Here is a 21,618-nt window from a genome sequence, read left to right as displayed (position 1 = left end):
CTGTGAAATTAAAAACCATTTTAAACCATTGTAAATTTTATAGAGTGAATTATGTGTATAGCTCACATGATTCACCATTTTCTTTCATTTAAATTCAGCAGTTTCTGTATTGTGAAATTTTCGTCTCACTACTTCAGACTCTGTGTTATGCACTGCATGAAAACCTAAGGTCTATGCTTGTAGACTAGCTAGCACCCGTAAGGGTGGCGACTGTAGTGAGGAAATGGTATTGGCAGTGTATACATTTACCAATCCGGGGGAGCGTTTCATCAATATTTTCATCCGACAAGTTGTCAGATCTGACATCTTTCCATGATTTTGATTGGCTGAGAGGCACTGTTCCTATGGTAACTGTCGGATAAAATGGGACTTGTCGGATAAAACGTCCGACAGGTCCTTTCATGAAACGCCCCCCTGATTTTGTTTTCTCTCTTGATAGATGAACATGTTGAATTGGACATAGCAGATGAGAAGCTCCTTGAAGAAGAGATTGCAACCCCAGGAGATTCTAAGAGGTAAGTTACATTCATTCATGTATACATTTGGCATCACTCACTTGTTTCCCTCTACCTTTACCCAAATTTCCGGGAGTGCTGTGGATCCCAGAAATCAGGCTTCCAGTTATGTGCCACTGTTATCCTTCTAATTGACTGGTAGCTGCACCGTGTCATTTTGGCTCAGCTCTGTTAAAATAATAAGAGGGGTTTAATACTCAAGTGGTGAGCAGAACCGCTGGTCTGCTGACACCTTGTACAATCGTATCTTGCATCTATTCACCATTTTATCTGTAGCTACAATCTTCAGGGAGTGAGTTCCAGTTACTAATGACCCGCTGGCAGAATGCATCTTACCTCACCTTGCTCAAGCTTTTGAGCTTTGAAAGCTTCATGAAATATGATAAATGTTCATTTAGCTTACAAGATGTTATTTATTTCATTTCGGGGGGGGGGGGGGGGGGATGTCAGTTTTTCCAATTTACAATTATAAGAAGTGAATGGAATTGGATGCTCTGTTTTTCTCATTCTTCCCTCTTGATATGGAGAATAGAATACATAGAAAATTGGTGAGAATTGTATGGTATGTACAAAAATATATGCTGATATGTACCTGTCGGTGATATCAAATTGTCATAAAATCTATGTAAATTTGCCGGCCAAGTCATAGTCGTTAAAATTTGTATTATGCCAATTACTCATGGAGGTAGTATCGCTCAGTTTGTTAATTTGATTGATTTTTCTCCTTAATCTTCTTCAAAAACTCTCTTTGCGTGCAGATCCCGGCAACATTCCAAGAGCGTTTCATGGCTTAGAAAGACAGAATATATCTCCAGTGAATACAACAGATCTCAGCATAGCAAGGACAAAGTTGAAACAAAGTGAGTACATTTTATGTTTTTTTTTACCGATGATTGATTTAATTTGATTAGCTTAATCAATGATTCTTGAGTATAGGTCATCGTCATCATCATCACCGTCATCATTTATTCTTGTGATAATTATGACTAATAATAATAATAGCCAATTTTTATAAAGCGCTTTTCCCAGAATGGCTCAATGCGTGTTACATAACATATTCTTTCCTCCCTCAGTGGTTTCAAGGCAGTAATAGTGGCAGAACTATATGTATATATTGGGAATGCCTTTTTGCCTAAATGGGGGCTCCAAAATGGTTAATTTTCCAATAAATAGGCAATAATGCAAAAGGGATGGGGTGATTTCAACAGCCTCCCGTAGGGGGTAGGTTTTTATTTGCCTGCACTTCTTTATATGTGGCTGATAAAGCAAAACCTATTCTTTCCTCCCTCAGTGGTTTCAAGGCAGAAAAAGTGGCAGAACTATATATCAGAAACGCCTTTTTGCTTAAATGGGGGCTTCAAAATGGTGAATTTTTTAATAAATGTGCTATAATGCAAAAGGGATGGGGTGATTTTAACAGCTTCCCGGAGGGGGTAGGCTTTTCTTTGCAAGCACTTGTTTATATGTAGCTGATAGAGCAAAGCCTACTCTTCCCTCTCCAAGTCATTGCAAGAAAATGAAATTGGCTGTACTATATAGTAGAAACGCACTTTTGCCTCAATGGGCGATTCAAAATGGTGTAATTTCCAATAAATAAGCAATATACATGATATAGAGGGGGAGGGGTTGACTTAGACAGCCCCTGAGAGGGATAGGTTTCAATGTGCCAGCGCTTCTTAATAATATGTAGCTTTTAGTTTTTCTCTCCAAGTAATTGCAAGAAAATAAAATTGGATGTATGATATAGAAACGCCCTTATGCCTCAATGGGTGATCCATAATGGTGAAATTTTCAATCAATATGCAATATACATGATATAGAGGAGGGGGTGACCTAGACATCCCCTGAGAGGGCTAGGGTTCGATGTGCTAGCGCTTATTTATGTAGCTGGTAGAACGAACTCTACTTTCTCAAAGCAATAAAATACTATAAGGCACAAACGCTTTTTTGCCTCAATGTTGGGTCCAAAATGCTGAATTTCCGAATAAATTGGCAATAAGCAAAAGGGGGAGGGGTGACTTCCCCAGCGCCTCCCCCCTGAGAGGGGTTGGATTCGATGTACGTGCCATTTATTTTGATGTAGCTGGTAGAACAAAGCTTACTCTTTTCCTCACCAAGTGGTTTCAAAGTAATTAAAGTGGCTGTACTGTATAGCAGAAATGTCTTTTGCCTCAATGGGTGCTTCAAAAAATTGTGATTTTCCAATAAATAGGCAATATACAACAACATGATATAGCCACTCAACACCCCCACCCCATGAGAGTGTGAGGCCTTGATGTGCCAACATTTTTTTTATTTAGCTGATAGAGAAAATCCTACTCTTAACTATCCAAGTGATTAACGAGCGGAGATAATTGCATTTAATTTTTAACTATACATTATACACATTATACATGTTATACGTATTAGTCTATGGAAATGCATACAAAAAGCGACATTTCCGAAATTGAAGTATTCAAGTTTGATACCTTATAAATTTGCTAAGAAGAATGATACAGAATTGGAATTTCATCCACATGATAATAGTATATCAATAAAGTTTTCTGGAACATTTCAAGGTAATTGATTCATTTTTTTTAGAATTATGTAAAATCATGTATTTGCAAAATTTTCAATTTTTGGGAAAAAATGACAAAAAATGCAGTTTTCTACTTAAAATCTCAGCCAAATGACCTACTTACCCCCTATAAATGGTACCAAATTGTAGGAAATATATTTGTCTTTCATATGACACTAATTTTGTGGCAAAGGAATGTTTATGTCAAAATCTATTTACGAAAATTCAAATGTTCTGAAAATTTGGCGGCCATTTTGAAAAAAGCGCCCTCACGGGTTAATTTTCAGGATACAGCCTGGTTACCTCATATATTCATATTCAGCGTAAAAAACTGGTCTAGAAGCACTATATGAAAATTTCTCCTTTTCCGTGTGGCACCTTGCTCAATTATAACCCGGACTACTAGACCGCGGTGGGATTCGAACACACGACCCTCTGTTTACAAGGCGAGAGTCAGAACCACGACCCCACGGCTCTTCCACACTAAGATCATCAAAGATATCATTTTCAATAATTTGTTTCATATAACATCATTATTGCTTGAAAGATGGATCATGACAGACCCCCTACTTGCAGATTGAATGTCTAGTTCTTTATATTTTTATTGTTAATCACGGTCATTGTTGTCATTGGTGGTGGTGGTGATACTGATAATAATAACAAACATTCACAACAACAACAACAACATTCAAAGAAAGAATAAGTTATTTTCTGAACTTGTCAGATTATTCCATATAATATTTTTTTACATGTGTTGTATACTTTCATAATATGCTTTCCTTATACCCTGCCAAGTGCATATTTGTTTTTGTTATGGACCTGGGTTTCTTCTAAACTTCATTGTTCAGTGTTCATTTGATTGATTTAAATAAACATGATGATGATGATGATGACGACGATGACGGTGGTGGTGATGGTGGTGGTGATAATGGTGACAATCATGATGATAATATTTGATAATGATCTTAATCATTACAACTAATAACAACAATAATGATTGATATAAAAATGTTTTCCCGCAAACCTATTTTTTTAACCTTATGTGTTACAGTTTTTGTTCTGTATAATGAGACGTTACTGATTTCATACTCTCTGTTGGTTTTCTCCTTATCTCTTCACAGAGTCGCTTACCATCTCAAGAAGCAATTCAATGAAGAAGATCTTTACAAGGTAATGTGGATTATTCTTTACAAATTTCTAACATATTTCAAGAGGTGCACTTCTATTCCTATTCATGTTTAAGTAGACATTTGCCAATATTAAAGACGTAAATTTTTATTGGTGATCATTGTTATTTCATACAAATGATATGAACCGATATAAAATGCTCTTTTTATATTACACAAAGTGCATTTTTTTAGAATGTACATATTCATGTATATGTATCACAAATGTTGTGTTAATGCATTGTACGAGTTCAAACTTCTATTTCATTTCATACGAAGTACCAGACTGAATTTCAAAGATATATGCTATTTGATATTGTAAACTCTAAGCACCCATTATAGAATTCAAACTGTCCTATTTATCTATTTAGCAATAACTCTCAAATACCTTTGTAAGTAGCCTGAGATTCAGATTTTAAAATCAAAATTTTTTTTTTTCTTAAATCAGGACCGCAGCAACCAGATCAGTGCAATCCAGAAAACATTTGAAGATGCAAAGAAACCGGTAAGTATTCTGAGTTTTGTGAGTTTGGATTTCTTTTGAGACAGAATTAATTCTGGAATGTGAAGTACGGCTGGCGCACTATGTCTGCGCAGTGCCCCTTGTCTGCGCCTAGACATATCTGAGCAATTTTAATCAAAGAAGACACGAAATGACCCTAATCTTTATATCTGCAAAAAGTAGACACATATTCGTAAAAAATCTGAGTCAAAATCATGAAATAATGTGAAAATTCATTCTTCCATGTACTTCAAAGACTTCAATATGCCATCTTCATCAAAACATCCAAACCTTTGTGTAAAATGATTGGTTGCGCTGACATGTGTCACCATTATTTTTTTCAACTGAAAAATGACAAGCTGTTGGAAGAAATTCATATGTTTTGTTCAAATTTTTATGAGAAATTCATCACTCTTTTAAAAATATAAGGTTCTAATCTTTATAACAAATATATTTTATAATGAATTTATGCATCAAGGAAATAAAACAGCAATTTTTCGGCTGGTTTTTTAGCTCACCTGCTCAAATATGCTTCATTGTAATTCACTTTTCATTCGATTCTGTGAAATTTCATTTACTTTTATTTTTTCATTCTTTAGGGGCTCTTTACCTAAACCTAAATGGTGTCATGCTACCCCTCTTCTAAATGAACTACATTGGCTACCTGTTTCTGATAGAATACATTATCGAATACTTGTTCAAACCTATAAATCTCTGTCAACCACACTACCTTCTTACATTTCTTCGTTATTTCATCAACAAAGATCTACATACTCTCTTTGTTCTGCAGCTGCTCCTTCCTATGTGATTCCAAAATCCAGAAAACAGGCCGGTCTCAACTCCTTTCAATCTCTTGCCCCCCCCCCCCCCGTCTGTGGAACAAACTCCCTCCATCTCTTCGAAACCTCTCTTCTCTTGACCTCTTCAAAAAACATCTCAAAACACACTTATATAACCATAAACCTTAACTTGTCTTATGCAATCAACAGCGCTTTGTATCCTCTGAAAAAAGCGCTATATAAATCCAATTATTATTATTATTATTATTTAGGTATTTCATTGGCAAATTCGCCCCAAATCTCTTTTTCCCTTGGATGCCGTGCATTAAGTTTGAAGATCATTGTTGTAACGTAAAGGAAATACCTGTCAGCCATTTTTGTGCATCTATGAATCCAATGAAAGCCTATTTTAATGATGATCCACTCAAGACATCGTTTCTGCTCTTAATTTATTTTCATTTCCTGTTATACCCATCTTTGCTAGATTGAAACACATTACAGCAAATCTCGTGTTACTCCAGTTGAAATCCTGCCAGTCTTCCCAGACTTTGAGGTAAGATTCAAAGTGTCATAGATTTGCATTTTATCCAGACAGAGATTGGATATGTTCACTTCCGATATTTTATTTATTTTTTATAGGGTATTTACCTGATAAAAATTATGAAGTCCGTGTAAATTTCACCAAACTTTGCAAAGAGGTACTTTGTTCTATGTGGAGGCCAAATATGGTTCATGTGAAGCAGATTGGCAGTCGGGTAGAATGTAATCAAAGAGATTTTGGTTCATGTTAGACCTCGTGGAAGCACAAAATTGAGTTTTAATCCTCATACGAAAGCCTACGCAGTATGCCTAGAAAATTATTATGTAAACTCTTGTTGGAATGCTCCCCAGATATATTGTGTGCAGGCAAGCCAGGATCTGACGACCAGGGGTAATGATATATATGTTACGCGACGTTGTTCCAATGTATTAGGTGCTGTATGAAAATAAATCCTTTTTGTGTTTTGAAATTATTATTATTTTGTCCTTAGACCTGGATTCATCCATGTGCTCAAGTCATCTTTGATTCCGATCCAGCTATAAGGGATAAATCTACACAACAACAGATTGAGGAGATGTCACAGGCCATGATCAGGTGGGTAATAGATGGTTGATCGTTACGAAAGCCATTATACAAATAATGAATGTTTATGAGTGCAATGGACAGAATACTTCATGAGGTGAAATATGAAATGATCCATGCAATGAGGCATAGCCGAGTTTTTGAATGGATCATAATTTCATCTTTCACCTCATGAAGTATTCTGTCCATTGCACTAATGAAATGAACATTCATTATTTGGTTTATATGACATCTAAATTAGATTCTTTTTCATATGATATTTATGAATTTTGACACAAAATATGCTCATGCAGTGCGAGCTCGGTCTGTTAATTGTCGCGTACAGTATACAACATGCGCGCTGCAAACACGAGTGATGGATGGGTGCCTACTGTCTTGGTGCTTGTTTGCAATGGACAAAAACGTATGGATCCAAAGTTGCACGGTTGATGACGTTATTGTAAAATGGGCTGAATGATCGATATCAAACAACCAATCAAATGACAAGGATCTATCTAGGTGCCATATAAAGATTAATATTACATATGTCAAACTAGGGAAAATACACAAGTTTGACTGGTTTAGAGCAAACCAGACAGTGAACATCACCTACATGTATATGGTACTCATTGTGAACAGCTCAATGCACACGATTGAGTGACAGACACTGAACTCTACCACTACGTAGGGGTAAGTTCAGTGTCAAGTGTCTTGCGGTGTCTGGTTTGCAGCATGGCAGTCACTAGAAATATAGTATCCTTTTTCTTTTGAAACTCATGTATTTTAAATATTTTGTTCTCCCTCCAGGGGTATGGTTGATGAGAGTGAGGAGCAGTTTGTTGGATATTTCTTACCGACGGAGGAGACGTGTAGAAAGCGAAAGAGAGACTTTGAGGAAGATATCGATTATGTGGAAGGAGAAGAGTAAGTTGATCTTTTTTTATTTCATTTTATTTCATTAATCATAACAATAGCACTGTCAGCATCTATTTAGAAATAATTTATTCCGAGGTATACTATTATTATCTCGCTTTAGCCCCATCTGCCTTCTCCAGCACTGTGCATTTAACTCTAAAGAATTAATCCTACTGTGTACCCAGTCACCTCATCTGGAACACTCACACATCCGTCAGACTGGATGTCAGAAATAGGAACTCAACAAAACAATAAAAATCAAACAATTTATGTTCCACGTAGTTCTTTGCAAAAAATAATTGATAATTGGAAGCATAATTACCATGTCACACAACTCAATAAAAATTGCTGTTTTGTACAAAATTGCTCGCAAGGTGGTTGCCATATCATGAACTCTTTGTCACCATATAGGGCACTTTCAAACTCTCTCTGCACATGTATGTAGAGAGATTCCTCCAACACTAACAGATGAGTTGATCACCTGCAAGGAGGTTACTTGTGCCCGCTGCAGCAAAAAAAACATGCAATATATACAGAGCTGCTAACCAGTACGTTTTTGGCGTATTTAGTATGTTTTTACAATCAACATACGACAGTACAGTTTTTGTCTCACCTGCATAGCAGAGTGAGACTATAGGCGCCGCTTTTCCGACGGCGGCGGCGACGGCGTCAACACCAAATCTTAACCTGAGGTTAAGTTTTTGAAATGACAGCATAACTTAGAAAGTATATGGACCTAGTTCATGAAACTTGGCCATAAGGTTAATCAAGTATTACTGAACATCCTGCCTGAGTTTCATGTCACATGACCAAGGTCAAAGGTCATTTAGGGTCAATGAACTTAGACCATGTTGGGGGAATCAACATCAAAATCTTAACCTAAGGTTAAGTTTTTGAAATTTCATCATAACTTAGAAAATATATGGACCTAGTTCATGAAACTTATACATAAGATTAATCAAGTATCACTGAACATCCTGCTTGAGTTTCACATCACATGACCAAGGTCAAAGGTCATTTAGGGTCAATGAACTTTGGCCGAATTGGGGGTATCTGTTGAATTACCATCATAACTTTGAAAGTTTATGGATCTGATTCATGAAACTTGGACATAATAGTAATCAAGTATTACTGAACATCCTGTGCAAGTTTCAGGTCACATGATCAAGGTCAAAGGTCATTTAGGGTCAATTAACTTTGGCCAAATTGGGGTATTTGTTGAATTACAGCCATAAATTTGAAAGTGTGTTGGTCTAGTTCATAAAACTTGGACATAATAGTAATCAAGTATTACTGAACATCCTGTGCGAGTTTCAGGTCACATGATCAAGGTCAAAGGTCATGTAAGGTCAAAGAACTTTGGCCACGTTGGGGGTATTTGTTGAATTGCCATCATATCTCTATAAGTGTATTGGTCTAGTTCATAAAACGTGGAAATAATCAAATAAGAGTAACCAAGTATCACTGAACATCTTGTGCGAGTTATAGTAGTTTTCAAAATCAGCACTGCTGCTATATTGAATCGCGTGATGCAGGTGAGACGGCCAGAGGCATTCCACTTGTTCTTTAAAAAATACGATTTTGTAAAAAAAAAAAATTATTTTAATTTATTGAGAACAATCATCTCTATATGTTTCTATTTCATAAAACTTACACAAATATGGTTATTGGATCAATGTAATTTCAGGTAACTTGTTTTTTTTTCAATCATTTTGTTAAAACCAGGGTGAGATATACACATGTTTCAATGTTATTTTTTTTCATCTGCAAGAGCAGTGCGCATTTTAGCTTGCATGCAGCTAGAGTGCCGCAACGAGTGCGCATGCCACGCATTTTATTTTGAAATACATTTTCTTAGGGAAAAATACAGTTGTTATATCACAGAATGCAATTTTTCATTCGCAGAGGTTGGCAGGTCTGCAGATATTGGCAACCACCTTTCACTGTAGACAACACCAGATAATCTGGAGAGGTACATCATGGCAATCACGCTTCCATAGTTTATTTTAATTGATATAAGGATTGAATTTGAATATCTATATTGTGAAGAGAGCTGAAATAAAACGTAAATTGAACATTATATTCCCGGATAGAAATCATAAGGATGAATTATACTTGTGTCATCACAACACTGTACATGACTCCAATCCAACTGCATTGATAACAGGTATGAATACAAGCTTACGAGAGAGTACAACTGGAATGTAAAGAACAAGGCGAGCAGAGGCTACGAAGAGAACTACTTCTTCGTCTTCCGGAAAGGAAAGGGCGTTTTCTACAATGAACTGGAAACAAGGTGAGATATAAGATGATGCGTTGATTCAATTGGTGGTATTCTGATGATTAAACATAGGTTTAACCCTAAAAAGACTGGGGGGGGGCTGATTCAGCCCCCCCCTCGACATTTTTCCCGATAAATCTGTAATGCAAAAAGCTGGCGCCGCGCCATTCCATAACTTTTTTCTTTCAAGTCTTGCGCAACTATTGAGACCAAATTTGCGACGCCCGGGTACGTGGTTCCGAAATTACGCAACATTTTGTAAGTGCATGTCGACCCGAAATTGCTCAAAAACGTGAATTTGTGTACAAATCCAATGCAAATTGTGTTTTTAGCCAAAATTCATTAATGTATCATTATTTTCAATTTTACTAATCAAACTCAATTAATTTCATCTTGTTTATGATCAAAATAAAGTAGCGGACGATTTCCATTGAAAAAACAATAAAAAACAAAAAGTCGAAAAACAAAGAAATACATAAGAAATTTAAAAAACAATTGTGATATTGAATTTTTTTTAAAGTACATTTGATCAGAATCCTTCAAAGAGTCTGTGAATAAAAAATTAGCAGTTTAGAGGCCTTATTTAGTTAACTAGAGCAAATCTTTGATTTTACGCATAAATTAGCATTATTAATGAATTATGAGATTTTTCGGAAAAATTTGATCCTACAGTCTTGGAGATTATGCCATGGGTAATGCACGTGCAAATTTTCGTCGCGATCGCGCGGTCGACGGCCGAGATCATAGGGGGGGGGGCTGAATCAGCCCCCCCCCAGTCTTCTTAGGCATCGAAATAGCCCAGTCTATTTAGGGTTAACCCTAGACTAGATAAGAATTTTGGGGTAACTAAACCATGGCTATGAGAATAGCACCCATGTTGTTTTTAACTCTGTCTGTGCCATTTCTGCTATTCTAAGTGCACCAAATTGCCAAAAAATATTTAAATGTGTATTTCATTTATAATAGCCTTTAGATATTAACTCTATGAATTGCTTTTGAAATGTGAATTATACTGTCTATTAGCATAAAAGGAGGGCGATAATTAAAGTAGTGATAATAAGAAGCATTTGTTTTAGGATACGAGAGAACCTCTTGAATGCTGCTTCTGTATAGACAGAGCATATGACGACATACGCCAGCTTATCCATCTGCCGCCATTCGGGGTAAGAACATTTTGACTCGGCCAGAATGAGCTTGACATATGATTCTCTATATAAACAGTTTTAAACACAGAGGGAATTCCCTCTCATACTTATTGATTCAAGAGGTTCCTATATGCTCATGTACCTAGTTGTGTATCTTTCTACCTGCTTCAACCTGGCTGGCTGGATAAGATACAGGAATCTCTGGTGGGTGTCTCATAAAGCTGTTTTGAAAGTTACGCACAACTTTATGAATGACTGGAGCATTGTCTTTACTGCTAAGTCCACTACACAGGGATATACAGAGCTGCCAAGTAGTATTTAGTACGTTTTTGCAACCAAAATACGGCAGTACGTTTTTTCTTTAAAAAATACGTTTTTTGTATTTTAAAAAAAAAAAAAATTATCGAGAAAAATCATCTCTATATGTCTCTATTTCATAAAACGTACACAAATATGGTTATTAGATCAATGTAATTTCAGGTAACTTGTTTTTTTTTCAATCATTTTGTAAAAACCAGGGTGAGATATACACAAGTTTCAATGTTTTTTTTTTTTTTTTCATCTGCAAGAGCAGTGCACATTTTAGCTTGCATGCAGCTTGAGCGTCGTGATGGGCGAGTGCGCCAAGCATTTTATTATGAAATACACTTTTTGGGGGAAAAATACAAAATATTTATCTCACATGGTAAAAATACTGATTTTTTTGTCAAAATACTGATTTTGGGGGATAAGAATACTGAAAATGCAAAATACAACTTGGCAGTTCTGGATATATCATATAGCACAAGAAAGAGTAACCAGCTGTGCGTAAAATCATTGGTAACTTATGATCAGCTTGATAAAATACCCACCTGGCTGGCTGGATATGATAACTAAGCATAGCTCTTATCATTTCCTGTATTAGCATTAATCATACATGTTAACAACACCATCTTATAATTCATCATCGTCTTCATTGTCATCATCACCATTATCATCCTCATTATCACCATCATCATCATCATCATCAATCATAATTATCACCGTCATCATTGTCATCATTATCATCATCAATCATAGTTATCATCACCATCATCGTCACTGTCATCATTATCATCACCATCATCATCACTGTCATCATTATCATCATCAATCATAATTATCATCACCATCATCATCACTGTCATCATTAACATCACCATCATCATCACTGTCATCATTATCATCATCAATCATAATTATCATCACCATCATCATCACTGTCATCATTATCATCATCAATCATAATTATCCTCATCATCACCATCATCATCACCATCATCATCAATCATAATTATCATCACCATCATCTTCATCTCCAACATCATCACCATCAGCATTTATTTCAGTCAGCATTTTTCCTCTCACTAAGGATCACTGTCATTAGTGCCATGATGACACTCCCTCCTTCCACTTCTTTTGAGCATCCTGCTAAATTACATTAAATTACATTTATGCTTTATTTACCTTTTTTCTCCAAATTTACAGGGTGCGGCTGAGTAAGAGGAGGGTCAAAGATGCACCATCTAGCAATTCTGTCTTGGTTGTTAAGCACAGAGAACTATATGATCAAGAATCAGCTATGCAGGTCAGTACTTCATCATTGATTATATTATATTGATTAATTTTGTCACACTTTTAGGCTCATTTTCTGAACTCCGGGGTTTAATTTAAACTATGGTCTGAAGTTGTGGTTTAACTATGGAAAACCAACTGTGACTCAGTTGTTTAACAGTACAGGTTCAATATATCAATTTATTTGATACTCATTCACAATTATCAAGGATTGAAAACTTCCCCTGCATAAGAGAATGTGGCAAGTGCACAGTAAACATTAGAAGCAAATAATGCAAACAATTTTTGTCTCACCTGCAAAGCAGAGTGAGACTATAGGCCCCGATTTTCTGACGGTGGCGGCGGCGTCAACACCAAATCTTAACCAAAGGTTAAGTTTTTGAAATGACAGCATAACTTAGAAAGTATATGGACCTAGTACATGAAACTTAGCCATAAGGTTAATGAAGTATTACTGAACATCCTGCCTGAGTTTCGGGTCACATGACCAAGGTCAAAGGTCATTTAGGGTCAATGAACTTAGACCATGTTGGGGGAATCAACATCAAAATCTTAACCTACATGTAAGGTTCAGTTTTTTAAATGTGATCATAACTTAAAAAATATGTGGACCTAGTTCATGAAACTTGGACATAAGGTTAATCAAGTATTACTGAACATCCTGCCTGAGTTTCAAGTCACATGACCAAGGTCAAAGGTCATTTAAGGTCAACGAACTTTGGCCAAGTTGGGGGTATGTGTTGAATTACCATCATAACTTTGAATGTTTATGGATCTGATTCATGAAACTTGGACATAAGAATAATCAAGTATCATTGAACATCCTGTGCGAGTTTCAGGTCACATGACCAAAGTCAAAGATCATTTAAGGTCATTGAACTCTGGCCATTTCGGAGGTAATTATTAGATTGCTGTCATAACTTTCAAAGTTTATAGATATAGTTTATAAAATGTGGATATAGGGGTAGTCAGGTATCACTGACAAGTCTTAGGTCGCATAATCAAGGTCAAATGTCATTTATTGTATCATTATATGAATGGTGTTTTTTGTGAATAATTACATGCTGCTATATTGAATCGCGCGATGCAGGTGAGACTGCCAAAGGCGCTCCACTTGTTGTACATTTTCAGCTTTCCCAGCACAGTAGGCCGTAGTCTAATTTAAACCAGAAATTAGAATATGGACCATGCAGACTCTGATAAAAGGTGGAATGAATTGATTTTTTTTTTATTCTGCATCATAATATAGCAAGATTAGAATAATGCAGACAATCATTTCTGTTATCAATTTCTGAATTTCTCAATTATCCTGTTTATGTGTAACATTGTTTTGTGATTTATTCAAATAATAATTGAAAAAAATTAAGCCCTCTCAAAATTATCAACCTGTTTCAAACAATCATTAATATTTCTGTGCTTATATGACCAAAAAAAAACCCAAAAGAAAAATTTTGCCATATACTGTTAGTTTTCCTTGCCTGATGTCTAAGGTCATTTCTTGCATCTTGGTGAGTATATAGTCATGAAGTAGTCATGGCGTAATTTCTTTCAGCAAGAAATAGATCCACATTCTGCTTCACTCGACCCAGGTTAGGTGAATAGGCACCAGATATGATTTATTCCTTGAACGCTTTAGCGCTTATACGGTGGCTCAGCTACAGCCAGGATAATAATATGATACCTAGTAGTAAGCGTAATATAATATGTACATTTAGTAACTGTGTGATATTATACAGATATTGCCTACCTAGAGTTTGAATATAACATTTCCTCTCCCCGACGGAGTTATATTTTTCCCAAGGGATTATGTTTTGCCCGAAGCGCGCAGCGCTGAGGGAAAATATTATCCCGAGGGAAAAATATAGCTTCGGAGGGGAGATGAAATGTTATTTATTAAAACGATAGACCAGGCAATATCTGTTATATTATATAGTCTATGTGGATTCGCCATCAGAAATTGCATTCATCATCTGGCTCAAACCCGAAATTCTTGCTACAGCTCTGATCCATCTACGTCATAATAGATTTTTTTTTTTAATACATCAAGCGCGTTCTTCATGCAATCGACGCGTTAACATTAGCGCGTACATCAAATAAACTGCCTTGTTACGCAACTTGTATGCAGCGAGTGACGTCACCTTAGTGAATATAACGCCGCAATTGACAATACAACGCAGTATATTCCCTGAGCTGAGGTGACGTCAAAACCTAGAATATAACAAATGCGATCCTCGCAGCTATGGTCACGTGATGGCGTATTGACCTATTACTGATTCGAATCTACATAACCTATGTAATATAAATGGATATATTATTATTGTTATTTTAATTATAAAGGATTATTATTCCAATTCGATGTGTTTTTTCTCCAGGACATGCGAATGAACCAACTGGAGAATGTCATCCAGGAGGAAGAAGAAGAGGAAGTTGAGATGGAGACTACAGAAGGAGGAGAGGGAGAAGAACAGGAGGAAGGAGGAGAAGAGGAAGAAGGAGCAGAAGGAGAAAGTCAAGAGGAGGAGGAAGAAGAGGAAAGGGAAGTGGAGCAACAAGATTCAGGTAAGCCCTTTTTTTTTTCTTTTTTTCTTCTAGCCCATTTTAACTTGGCTTTTTCAATCCACATTTCTACTAGGGGTGCAAATTCCTCGCCCCCTCTCCAACTCATTAATCTATTGTTGTATCACGGATCAAGGCTTGTATTTGCTTTGACATATAAGCGTAAAGGTAGTCACTGTACCTTTTTGTTGCCCTCCCCCAACCCTACCCTCCAAAAAAAAGAATTGTAATCAAAATAAAATATATCTATCTTTTCATATTTTCAGTGTTTCCCCTTAATAATTGGGATTGGCATGTCATCTTTCTTTAAATACAACTTTCTTCAAATATAGTAAAAAAAGAAAGCATGCTTTCCTGAAAGTTTGAGTATGTTGAATTGCATAAGTATACTGGCAATATCGTAAGGAATATTTGATGAGAAATATTGGAAAAGGTCAATAAATATTTATTTCATTACATACAGGCATATATAAAGTTTAGCATATATTTAAACATGCCTAAAGCGCTTAACAACAAAATAAAATGATAATGAATAGTTCTGCTCTCCAAATGCTTACAGTAAGTGGATGTGGAAGTGGATTATATGGATGTTATACAAAATATGAATATTTTGAGCTTGTTTTTCAATTATTGTGTGGAAAAAACAATTAGAATGAATATTATATGCTAAATAATTTCTATGATTTTTTAATTCTGTATCAGATGCTGAACAAGTGGAGGAAGCGGGCAGTGGAGAAGAGGAAGAACAAGAAGCAGAGGAGGAAGGAGAGGAGATGGTAGAAGGAGAGGAAGAAGGAGAGGAAGAACAGGTGGCAAGCGGGAGCGAACAAGAGGCAGCCAGCGGAGAGGAAGAGGAGGAGCAGGAGCAGGTGGAGAGAGAAGAAGAAGAGGAAGAAGAAGAAGAGGAGGAAGAAGAAGAGAGAGGGAAGAGGGAAGTTAGGGATGAGGAAGAGATCTTTGGTGATAGTGATAGTGAGGAAGAACAAGGAGAAGAAGAGGAGGAGGAGGAGCAGCAGCAGGAGAGTGAGGCGGAATCACCGGTTGCAAGTGACAGTGATTGAAACCTTCAAATAACTCTAAACCCATAGACTAATTATTTCTGTCATTCCCATAGGCTTTGTACAGGGATCACTCGATTCCTGTAGGTAATGGGTTAACCTGATGACTACTGCATTATGTTATTCCAATAGGCTTTGTACAGGGAACATCAGTAGGAAATGGGGTTAACTTGTTGACTGCTGAATTCTGGAATCCCCTTAAGGCAGTTTACAGGGATCACCCGTTTCCAGTACACAGTGGGTTAACCAGTTGACTTCTGAATGCTGCCATTCCCATAGGCATTGTACAGGGGTCACCCAGTTCCAGTAGGCAATGGGATACAAGGAATCTTGACTCTTTGGCTTTGCTACTCCTGCAGCCAAACTCGTTCAGTGAACACTCTCACAAGAACCGCTCTGCATTATGTTATGTCTGTCATATATGGCTAAATTCTGAGAAAGTAGAGTTTTAACACATCAGGGGGCTATTTCACAAAGATTTAAGTATGACTTAGAGTTGCACGTGAATGCCTAGTTGCGTGCGATATAAAAGGCATGACCGTATTGGTCAGATCATGTCAAGAGGACACGCACTGCTGCATATTAATCATTTAGATTGCGCATTGCATATCATGTATGTGTCGGCATGTCAGTGAAACAGCCCCCAGTTGTATCCAGATGGAATGACAAAAAGAGAGAAAGAAAGAAGAAAGGGTACGTCAAAGAAATAACTCCATTCTGTAGCAATATAATGCCAAAAGTTATATTAAGAAAATATGAATCACATTTGTCGCTTTATATCATCTTACATCCCCACCCCCACCCCTCCCCTAATACCTTGACTTTATGCTGCCTCTGTGTTGGAAGTTTAGTATATGGTGTCTCTCATTTTATATATTGCATCCTCTTTTCTTCCTCTCTAACTAGTCTGCATGTACAGACTCAAATTGACACTTTCACAAATTATACAATACCTAGAGGGAAGACTAGACTCCAAACTCTCTGTTTATGACAGTCACAGCACATGAGTGAATCTAGTATAGCTACTTCAGACTCTCTATTATACACTATACAAATTGCAAAACTAAGGTCTGTGCCTGAAGTCTACTCTGTAACTCCCGATATTTCAAATATATATATATATATATAATCACAAAAGGTTTAGTAAATGCCGTAGAAATAAAATCGTAGATTTTAAAAGGAGCATAGCTCTCAAAAATGAAAGGTAAAGTCACACTCTTCGTCAGTGCCCATGATGTGACAAAAAAGAGAATTCAAAATCAGTTTCTGAAACAGTCGTGAAAAACACGTCTGTTCATGGGCAAACGGATTTTGAAACTCACCTTTCAAAGAAATCAATTCGCTGAAGATGGAGGAAGCGCACTGTAAAAGATGCATCTAAAGACGCGTTACCATGACTGCAAGATGACAAAGGCGAATCTCCGGCTCCAAAACAGGAAAATCTGAAAAGGGCCTCACCGCCAACAGTCGAAGTTAAGCAGTAAAAAATACCTGAGTAAAATAGAAATAGTCTGCTTCGGCATAAGGAATAAAATAATCACAAAAGGTTAAGTAAATGCCGTAGAAATAAAATCGTAGATTTTAAAAGCATAGCTCTCAAAAATGAAAGGTAAAGTCACACTCTTCGTCAGTGCCCATGATGTGACAAAAGAGAGAATTCAAAATCCGTTTCTGAACAGACATATATATATATATACAAGTATATACCCATTGGCTATTATTATACAGTACTATTGAGGGAAAAAAATCTTAATTTTGTGGGGGATAATGCCAATCAAGGTGAGAAGGAGATTGTATTATTGTTTGATTTTATTCAGTATATTTAATTTCCAACCATATGTAATTGACGTATATTTGACATTGTGAAACTATGATTCTCCAAAGCTGTAGTACCAGTAAAATACCATAAGCACCACCCAGCACCATCCAGCTCGCTGGTTGGTGCCACTTTATGGTTGCTTGATTGATATGCCTATTACTATTGCAGTTTAAAGGGCAAGTGAACCGACCTACACTTCATGTGGTTTCTCATTGACTGTGTTATTATAAATGGCGAGTCTTGAAATATATACCATTGAGAATGAGAATAAATCAGCCTGTGATTTTATTTGCATGGATACACTAAAATATTCTGAGTAGAAAAGTTCTTATTTTGCTACTTGGTAACATGATTATTTGTGTATGAATGTATTGAGCAGTGAATTAGTGTGTTGTCATTCAAGTGGGCCTGTATTTCAAGACTACAACACTCAGAATGTTGCATTGTGGGTTTGGAACCCGGCCAGACATGAGCAGTTGAGGTGATCTGTACAACGCTGCTGGTTTGTATTTGCTTTAAAATAGATTGAAACTTTGAAATGAGTACCGTAGTGCTTACCATAGGACTGTTGGCTTGTATTAGACTTTGAGCAGCATTAATTACCACTGACCGCCAACTTTAACACAAATGGTACATTTTGATAAGGCCTATAGTGCTCTCTGGTGATTCTGATATGTTTGGATGGGAGAGCCCCACTCACACTCTCCCTTGGTGGTAGTGTTGCTGACCCAAACCCCCTCAAGGAAAAAAAAGAATTGCATTAGAACCTCTGGTTTATATTCACTTGCTCTACAAGCAGTTGGTCTATATATGTGGAGCGTTGTGGCCCAGTGGATTAGTCTTCGGACTTTGAAACAGGGGTCGTGGGTTTGAATCCCAGCCATGGCGTAATTTCCTTTGGCAAGAAATTTATCCACATTGTGCTGCACTCGACCCAGGTGAGGTGAATGGTTACCCGGTAGGATTTATTCCTTGAATGCTTTAGCGCCTATATGGCCGCTCAGCTACAGCCGGGGTAATAATATACCAAGTATATTTCAGCGCCTTGAGCACATAATCAATGTGGATTTGGCGCTTTAGAAACACTCTAGGCCCCCTATATTATTATTATTATTATATACTCCAATATCACATGGGCTAAACCCATTGGCCGGTATTCTGAACTCGGGTTTAAATTAAACCCTGGTTTAAAGTTGTAGTTTAACTATGGAGAGCCAATTGGAGCACAAATCCCAAACAGTACACATACTGTATATGACACCCAAATTGTTCATAATTGTCTGGGAATGATAACTGAAGTATTTTTCTTCATTATGAAAGCAAAAGGAAACAAAATAGTAAACATAAGAAATATACAATATAAACAGAATTTTGAACTTTTGGCTCCCCATAATTGTAGCACAGAGTCAGACCGTGGTCTAAGCGAAACCTGACTTCAGAATACGGGCCATTTGGTCTTCTCTCATTTTGGTCTATGTGTGACATTTGGTTTCCACTTACACTAGGTCTACAGTGCTCCAGTACCCATGCTAGTCTAATTATTATTTAGTTAAATGCCCCAATGATCTAATTTCCACTCGGTTTGCTTATTGCTTTGCACTTTGTCAAATGCATGCAGATCTTTGAAAGGTAAAATGCACTCCCGGGAATGCACTATATAAGAACTGTTCTATTATTTTATTATTATTATGAAAATCTGCTTCATAAAATGTTGTCTTATATAGACTACCATACGTCGTATTAGACCAAGTAGATATTAGACAAAGTAGTGAATGGCTTTTGGGCTCCATGGCAATTAGATCATATGATTGTAAAAGAACAGATTTTAGATGAACAAGGATTAGGCAATGTGGGATGAGGCCAAATGCAAAGTAGACAAAGTGGCAATTAACTGCCACCACTGACCCCATCAAAAAGGATCATTGTTTGACATTATTTAGCAGTAGTAATAAATGATGAGCTTCCCTATTTGTGCATCATTCACCCTAGTCTCAAATTCTACACCATCATATTGAGAGGAAAAAAATAAAAGATCATTCAGTTTGGAATAACATCTCTTTAAAATTGATGGTAATAGATTGATCTAGATTATGATCATATACTAGCCTTTGCTTTCTGTCAAGCCTTTGACCTGCAGAGAGGATTTTTGCCAGCTTCTGGTTTCTAATGTGTAAATATTGTAAATATGCTATTAAAATCATGTTACATTGGTAAATTAAATTTTTCTGTGTGAACTTGTCATTTCTGTTTCTTTTTGAAAGATAATTTGCTTTTTATTATATGTCAAACTATTCATCAATGAAATCGAGAATTCAAATGAGGTGGTTTATTGCTTCTACATTCCATGAATAATATGAAAGGATTTTCACATTTTTGTGTCGATGTACTGTTGTCGTATGCCTTTTCTTCTGGTGCAGAATTTGAGTGGAAGGTTTAGTAAATGCACAACTCCCAAGGAACTGTGAGGTTAGCTTACACAATGGAGATTTTTAGGTTTTGATTTATAATTTGTAGAGAGAGAGAGAGATAAATGAAGGGGGGGGGGGGGGTAGGGAGATAGGAGAGAGGGGAAGGGGGTTCCCCTGTTATTCAATGGAGAAGGAAAACCATCAGTCTCCTTGCCCCGTCAAGTATCATAATACCCCTAATTCTTTCCTTTCAAGTTTACAATGAATTGTTCAATTTTCAATGTTAAGTCATAAGAATCAATTGCATCTGATGTCCAAACTTCATTTACAGTACAAACATGAGGGTATTTTACTTCAATTTATTTTATAAAGAATTGATCTTTACTTGATTATACAGAACGTTAGTCCCAGCTGTGGGATAGAAAATTGAAGGACTCTTGAAATCCATCTTATACCCTTAAATGATTTCAGTTTGATTTCATTTTAACAAACACTTCAAAATCATATTCTTCATGCTTCTTGTGGGTGTGTCGTGGTCTAGTGGTTCTGACTCTCGCCTTTGAAACAGAAAGTCGTGTGTTCGAATCGTAGCCATGGCGTATTTTCCTTCAGCAAGAAATTTATCCACACTGTGCTGCACTCGACCCAGGTGAGGTGAATGGGTACCCGGCAGGAGTAATTCCTTGCATGCACTGAGCGCCGGTGATGGTAGCTCGAGCTAAAGCCGGGGTAATAATAGCAGCGCTTTGTATCCTCTGACAAAAAGCGCTTTATAAATCCAGCTATTATTATTATGCTCAACATTCCTTTTTTTTTTTTTTTTTTTTTACCTGAAATACAGTGGTGATCTCATTTAAAATCAGTGCATTTCCACCAGATACTTGATATATATAAATCAAGTAGATCTAAGTAGGGATTAAAAGATAAAAATGAAGAGTGCAAAACATGGCATGATTCAGAGGAAATTTTCCTTGTAGCCACAAGCGAGCAATTGAAACTAGAGGGCAAAAGGGGGCGGCAAAATCTGACCTTTTTTTAAATGAAAATCTCATTTTGGGACACATTTTAACAAAATATCGGAAAAATAATTTCATATTCTACAATTTTTTACTTTCATCTCTCCCCCTTTTTTGTTGGTCATTACTTTTTTTTAGGGGAGGGGAAGGGATGGGCAACAACCACGCAACGTAATAACCTATCTGTACGCCAGTGCAATCACTTA

The 21,618-nt window shown here is 36.7% G+C and overlaps 1 protein-coding gene across 1 annotated transcript in view; it reads left to right on the top strand.

Moving 5' to 3' along the window:
- The window catches only part of LOC129264105 (RNA polymerase II-associated factor 1 homolog), a 28,953-nt gene extending 8,745 nt beyond the window's left edge, over positions 1-20,208 (top strand). Inside the window, exons 4-14 of the mRNA XM_054901968.2 lie at positions 440-515; positions 1,274-1,375; positions 4,194-4,242; positions 4,687-4,743; positions 6,004-6,072; positions 6,551-6,654; positions 7,429-7,545; positions 9,704-9,832; positions 12,469-12,568; positions 14,928-15,114; positions 15,814-20,208. Coding sequence (XP_054757943.2) covers positions 440-515; positions 1,274-1,375; positions 4,194-4,242; positions 4,687-4,743; positions 6,004-6,072; positions 6,551-6,654; positions 7,429-7,545; positions 9,704-9,832; positions 12,469-12,568; positions 14,928-15,114; positions 15,814-16,172 — 1,349 coding nt within the window. The 3' untranslated portion in view covers positions 16,173-20,208. The remainder of the gene's footprint in view (positions 1-439; positions 516-1,273; positions 1,376-4,193; positions 4,243-4,686; positions 4,744-6,003; positions 6,073-6,550; positions 6,655-7,428; positions 7,546-9,703; positions 9,833-12,468; positions 12,569-14,927; positions 15,115-15,813) is intronic.
- Positions 20,209-21,618: the final 1,410 nt, after the last annotated feature.

This window comes from Lytechinus pictus, chromosome 7, assembly GCF_037042905.1.
Source record: "Lytechinus pictus isolate F3 Inbred chromosome 7, Lp3.0, whole genome shotgun sequence".
Taxonomy (NCBI): Eukaryota; Metazoa; Echinodermata; class Echinoidea; order Temnopleuroida; family Toxopneustidae; genus Lytechinus; species Lytechinus pictus.
The sequence above is the reverse complement of the archived record's forward strand: the minus strand, read 5'-3'. Positions and strand labels throughout refer to the sequence as shown.